A 6,532-nucleotide genomic window follows, 5' to 3' on the forward strand; every position below is an offset into this window, starting at 1 on the left:
CGTTAAACTTTAGTGTTATTCAGAAGTTTTGTCCCCCGAGTTACTTGTTTGACAGTTCGTTTTTAACTTAAACCGTATAAATAGTGTTCCCGGTGGAGTGCATATCTGGCCTCGGCGAGTGTTTTTCAAACAGTAAAAGGGCCTTTGGGAGTTGAAATGACTTATGGCCGCGGATGGAGGTTTTTACTCGTAGTTTAACTTTATTTATTTTATATTGTGTTACTCGATTATGTAACGTTTAAAATGATCTATCGGGGCAGAATAGAGTGTAGGTATTCGTCAGGTGACAACCAAAACTCACTAATTGCATAATAAATAATTAAACAAAAGTCAACCTTATTTTGTACACTATGGCCACTATGGAATTTGTGGTAATAATTAAGTACTGTTTTTGCTTGTCATGGGATGATATTTATAAATTAATAGCCTCATTATAGACAGTGGAAAGGGTGAATATTTGAAATGTAATTATTAGGTGTGATGGTTTTACCACTAAACTGTCGGTTAAATGTTTTGTTTGTTTATTCTATGTTTTTGTTGTGTTTCAGCGATCGGGGTCATCGTACTCGTATTTAACAATTTTAAACGTTGTTTTTCCTTGGTTTATAGGTCTAGTCTGTTTACTTAAATGTAATAATTAACAAAAAAAAAACATTTATAGCAAAAACTTATTTATATTTAAGTTTTTGCTATAAATGTTTTTTATACTACATTTTACATACTAAAAAGCCCGGGCTGTCCCGTCCCGGGCTGTCCCTGACGCAAAGGTGCCCATCACGCTCGCTGCGTTGCCGCGCTGATTCATATAAAATAATTATAAATTTTACTAAGACTTGCGTACCTCGTGTCCGTTAATTATTGCTTCAATGCTCGCTTCGTTGTGTTGTTAACAATTAAGAATAACAAACATAAGCTTTAAATAAAACAAAAGTAAGGAAATATCAAAGTTTTGTTATGTAAAAAGACGCGAAAACATAAAAGTACCGCAGCGCCGGGGGAAATCAGTGGTACCTAGCTGTAATTACAACACGTTTTTTTCCGTCGCATCGTCTTGATGACGTAGCTGGATTAGTGCTACGCTACTGGTATTATGACTATAAAAAGATAAGAGCACTAGATATACTTCTATTTTATTTTTTGTTTTCATCCGATATTAGAACAATTTTAACTTTATATATCAAACAAATTTCATCCGTAGACATGCCATTGCCAGGGTAAATACCGCAGCAAAAAGAAATGTCGTAGTTAAGATTAAAATTAATGTAATTTGTTGTACTGATATGATACGAGTATATGTTATATGCTCAGTTATACTGTTATTAAATTAAATAATAAAGAAATACTGTAGCGGTAAATAAAAAGACACACGTGAAAATAAATTTAAAAGTCGTAATATATTATTTTATTTAAATTAACATTCCTACATAATTTTATTGTTCTTATAATTAAAATTTCAGAATTTACTATAAATTATTGAGATTGTCTGTGTACAATTAATTCTATTTTTCGTTGTTTACAATTTTCTTGTCACACACATAGTTCTACAAATCCGAACATACACCAACACCATTGTTCACTTAGAAGCAAGCCTACAATACTAATAATAGCTTTAATTTTCTCGTTTAAACTGACGAGGCAGCATAGTTGACCTATCCCGCGGCGAAAACTCCATCTCTGCCTTGCCCGGTTCAATTCTGTTATTGTAGGTAAAATTACCGCCCATTTGGCGAGACTTAGCTGCTATTATTGACGCCATAGTGTACGAAGGATGAGGCAAATCCGGTATCTGGGATATGTAATATTCACGTCGACGCTGCCGTTCTATTTCTATATCATGCACGGGTGGTACGGATCCAGATACACCCATTCTCGCGGTGCAGGCATGATTCTGTATTGATATATCATGCACATCGGGTGATTCATGTTCAGAACCATCTATTGCGGTATGATTCAGTGTTGAGTTATCTTGACTATCTTGAGACTCACGATTTGACTGATCGAATGATAATGAATTATTCCTCCCTCGTGGCTGATAATAGGATAAGCGGAGATGGGAATAATCGTCTATGAAGCCGCTGCTGGTAGCTTGATTATTCGATGTTTCACTGTTTTCCATGTTCATGTTTCCAGTTTTCTAGTACTTAATCCATAGATAGCTATGGCTGCTTTGGTAAAACACAATTCACAGGAAATTGTCTGATGCTGTAAAGTCTTATTTATTCTGACGTTTGATTATATGCAAAAATTGTGTGACTTAATGTAGGTATATTGCCATAATTAATATCACAATCTACCCATTTTTGTAGATATCCGAAAATGACATCAAAGTTTATGTTTTTTTTAAACAGATAAGGCCTACAAAGTTTATGTTCTAAAGACGTGTTGTGATGTGATTCGACTATTAGAATTAGAAATGGTGTTGCCATAAATTAAAGTTAAACTGTTTTCAAATCGTCCAAAACTAGATTATTTACTAAAAACATCGATTTACTATTTATTTAATTTATGGTCACAAAATAAAAATAGTAAGTATGTCTAGTTACCTACAATTTGATCATTTTGCGGATTATCTATCTCACTTGTTGGATAGGTGCTAAAATGTTGTATGTATTGTTTAGGATTTTCAAAATATCCACTTCTAATATGCTATTTTACCTATTTTAAAAATTACGAGTATTGAATGTGAACGAAAATTGCATAACAGCAAGTCATTATAGCCTATTTACTAAATAAAATATGTAATGACTACTAAGAATGTGACGTGTGACTAAAAGTTGCATATTTTCCACGCACGACAATATCTTATCACTAAAGATCGGCTTAACAAAACACTATCGGAATTTCTACAATGCGTGAAACAATATTTTGTCGCTCTCTGCTCATGCCCGGTTTTTCCAAACTTGTCAAATGCACATGACTCTTAAGTACAGTCTACACATGAGGATAGAGGAGTTGTAGGGTGCTCGGTGCACAGTTGCACACTCTTCCAATTCCTCATCTCGAAATCAATGGAGTTATAATAGGTACCTATATACTGTTCGCAAAAAAAAGACTGGTTTCATATTACTAGAGTCAGACCGAGAAAAGTCTGCAGCTATTTTGGTAGCCCACGCAGTGCTAGTGTCATTTTAAACGTCAAACTTATATGAATTTATGACGTGTAAATAACACTTGCACTGCGTGCACGGAGAGAAATTTTTTGTAGAATCAAGTAAAAAATATTAATCATTAGTAAAATTTTAGTGAATCCCATGACAAGTAGATTATACTAATGGTTATGAACCAGTTTTACTAATTGTATTTACTAACACCAAAAAAATTGTTCTTTTTGGAACAACAATACTGTTTACTAAAAACAAGTAAACTTTACTAGAAATTACAAAAAAAAGTCATGGAATTTATAAAGCTGAGAAGTTTTATCTAGTGTTTTGTTTCTTGGTTTTACTAATCCCGTGACTAAAATTCACAATAGTTTGCTTGGAAACAATAAAGCAGCACTCTTATTTTCAGTAATATTTTTACTAGAAATTACAAACCTATAGAATAATTCATGGGATTCAGTAAGCTGCGATTTGATTTCAAGTAACCATAATTGCAATGTACAGGTGCGTCCGCACCTGAGCCTGATCCAAGCGATCCAAACGCTATCGAAACGTACCAGACATATTTAGATCCCGTAAGGAACGATCACTTCTTACGTGATCTAAATTTGCGTGGCACGCTCCAATCGCGCTTGAATGGATTGGATCAGGATCAGGTACGGGTGCATCTGTAAATTGCCATTATGGTTACTTACAAGTCGCTGGCCCAATTTTACAGGTTTCTTTGTTATATGTTCAACGTAGTTAAAACTAGACTTAGTCATAGTTCCATTCAACGACACACCACATGCACCAAACATAATTTCTCCGATGAGCTCCTTTCGCCGATGAGGTTACAAGCAAAATGGACGAGTCAAAGATGGATACGGAGTACGCGTGCGGGGGGAGGGGCGGCTAGTGCGTTTAGGAATCTTGTTATTAGTACACTTTACTAATATCTATAAAGCTATTTACTATTTACGGAAATAAGAATAAAACTCATAAGAATAAGAAAGGGACTTGTTATTACAAGATTACCAAGTATAGAAATCAGAATTGACTTATAATTATTAATACTCATTTGTAGCCACCGATTTTAATAAATCCCATTTGTATTATCTAGTAATCTTTACGTACTGTAACTAGTACACCATTTATAAACTCAAGGAAAGTTTTATAGAATTTATACAAATCTGTTATTCCGAGTAAAGAATATTAATTTCACGATTAAGTAAAACCGTTTTGTATTTCCTATACTATGAAATTAATAAAACTTACTTGAAATTATATTATTTTCTATCGCCTAGAAAAAAAATGTAAAAATTAATAAAGTTTGATAATCCCGTCTTTTAGAAAGCAGGTTTTTAATTCGAACAATATTTTTTCTCTCCGTGTGGGCTATCCAAATCGCTGCAGACTTTTCCTGGTCTAACTCTAGATATCTATTTCACATTTATTACAACAATGCAAGTGTCAATGAAAAGTTTTACGACAGTTTACAAATTTTATAATGCTCACTGTACTAACATGTAGTTGATATGTCACCTGTTGAATTATATAACAAACTTCAGATGATTATTAAAAAAAAGTAAGATAGCACGCTCTCGCTCACGTGTCTGTCAATTGCTGAATTTTGTATAAGTTGCAAAGCAAAAATTTCTTATTTTTCCTAAAACATACCTTATGTACAAAGCCATAAGGAATAGGTATAGGTATCTAAAAAGATGAGTTCACAGATATGAATATACACATATTATATCTGTGGATGAGTTACATCTCAAGTGTTAGTCTGGGTTAGCAGATATGGCTAGATAAAATTTTCAACTGTTCAGTATAAAAACCGATGCAAAGGATGTTCAGTATCAGTCAAAAGTCTTCCAAAATGAAGGTGGTCGCTTGCTTGCTCGCTCTAGTTACCCTGGCCGCTTCGGCACCTCAGCCGAGGAAGGACTTCCACGAACACTTCGAGGACTTCCTTGACTTGATCTTCCAGGAGGCTGGGGAGCAGATGGAGGAACTGAGGGCGACCTACCAGCAGTTCGACGAGTTTAATGCTGCGATGAACTACGTACAGACCGCCGGCTTCAAGGAAATCGTTCTGGAAATGGAGTCGCTGCCCGAGTTCCAAGCTGTAAGTTGTTCGCTCATTAGATTAATAAATCTAATAGTCAATAGGTTCACATATTTAATGCACTTAGACGATGATGAAAGACATAATTTATTTTCTACCTGCATAATTTGAACAAAATAAGAACAGACACGGTGATGTATTTGGGTCTCGATTACCTAATGGTTTTTGACAAATCCCTTTCCTATACCACGGTATAAACAAACACCGTGGCTTACGTCACATGTAAAAAAAAAAAATCTAATCCTGTTTGCCCAATTTTATCGTAGCAAGATTGACCTTCATGTTTTGCTTAATTTTACAGGTTGTTGACTTCCTGGAGGCTGACCACATTGACATCACCTTCTTCCTGGACAAACTCGACGAAGTTGTCAGTAAGTAATATATCTTCAATCCTGTGTAACAAATTCATGTATTCATTCTTCATTTAAGATTAATATGTATATGGTATGCATGCGTAAATAAGAGATACTTTGATCTACTCATAAATATAAATAAATATTTATTATGGCTATGGGATACGCCATACGAGTAGCCAACCGGACTGTAAATAATATACACTTTCTCTAAATTTGCATATTTCTACAGACACTATCCCCAGCTCCCGCCGCACCGCCCGCCAGGCCTCCGGCACTTCTCTAACATCCTTCATTCAGGACAGCATTGCCATCTTCCCCAAAGACAAGCTGGACGCTCTCTTTCAACAGAAAATAGAGGAGGACGAGGAATTCAAGAACGCTATCGATAATCTGTTCTCCGACGAATGGAGAGCTACGTTCTCCGCTCTGATCGAGACTGCTCAGTTCCAACAGGAGGAGGCTACTCTTCTCGAAAATGGAATCGACCTTCGCGCTTTGGTCGACGAAATTGTTGCTATTTTTGGGCAGAACAAGTAAATTGTCAAATAAGATGAGAAGTTTGTCTTCCTCCAATAATAACTAAATTGTTTCCTTATCCAATAAAAAAAAACTATTTTTGCAATTTTAAATATTGTTTTAATAACCTACCTTCATAAGATCTGACGATGAAATCGAAGAATTCATATGAATATAGTATAATATTATACTCCGAAAAATATTTTTCCTATGATGACATTGATGACTCACATATTACTTAATTGCTTTTAGAAAGCAGTATGTCAAGAGTTAAACGTACTTATTTGATGATAATCGACTTTCCTGTAAGTTTCCTATTTTGTTTAAGTAATTAGGTAATTATTTATTAATAGTTCAAAGGTTGCAATAACATTTACAATTGTAAATTACCTACACAACGCGATGAAAGACAATTAATAACGACTTAATAATGGAACAGACCCCTAATA

The 6,532-nt window shown here is 34.7% G+C and overlaps 2 protein-coding genes across 2 annotated transcripts; one reads left to right on the top strand and one right to left on the bottom strand.

Moving 5' to 3' along the window:
• Positions 1 to 1,555: 1,555 nt before the first annotated feature.
• LOC134655795 (uncharacterized) lies at positions 1,556 to 2,163 on the bottom strand. The gene has a single exon (XM_063511258.1). It carries the CDS (start codon positions 2,120 to 2,122, stop codon positions 1,610 to 1,612), a length of 513 nt encoding a protein of 170 aa, XP_063367328.1. The 5' UTR covers positions 2,123 to 2,163; the 3' UTR covers positions 1,556 to 1,609.
• A 2,712-nt stretch (positions 2,164 to 4,875) lies between these two features.
• On the top strand, positions 4,876 to 6,107 carry LOC134655777 (uncharacterized). Its single transcript, XM_063511239.1, has 3 exons — positions 4,876 to 5,211; positions 5,513 to 5,582; positions 5,797 to 6,107. The coding sequence occupies exons 1-3, from the start codon at positions 4,924 to 4,926 to the stop codon at positions 6,102 to 6,104; spliced, it is 666 nt and encodes a 221-aa protein (XP_063367309.1). The 5' UTR covers positions 4,876 to 4,923; the 3' UTR covers positions 6,105 to 6,107.
• Positions 6,108 to 6,532: the final 425 nt, after the last annotated feature.

This window comes from Cydia amplana, chromosome 17 (assembly GCF_948474715.1).
Source record: "Cydia amplana chromosome 17, ilCydAmpl1.1, whole genome shotgun sequence".
Taxonomy (NCBI): domain Eukaryota; kingdom Metazoa; phylum Arthropoda; class Insecta; order Lepidoptera; family Tortricidae; genus Cydia; species Cydia amplana.

Coding starts and splice junctions, on each gene's coding strand:
- LOC134655795 (XM_063511258.1), bottom strand. CDS start 2,122: ATGAACATGGAAAACAGTGAAACATCGAATAATCAAGCTACCAGCAGC.
- LOC134655777 (XM_063511239.1), top strand. CDS start 4,924: ATGCAAAGGATGTTCAGTATCAGTCAAAAGTCTTCCAAAATGAAGGTG. Junction 5,212..5,512: donor CGCTGCCCGAGTTCCAAGCT/GTAAGTTGTTCG, acceptor TTAATTTTACAG/GTTGTTGACTTCCTGGAGGC. Junction 5,583..5,796: donor CAAACTCGACGAAGTTGTCA/GTAAGTAATATA, acceptor ATATTTCTACAG/ACACTATCCCCAGCTCCCGC.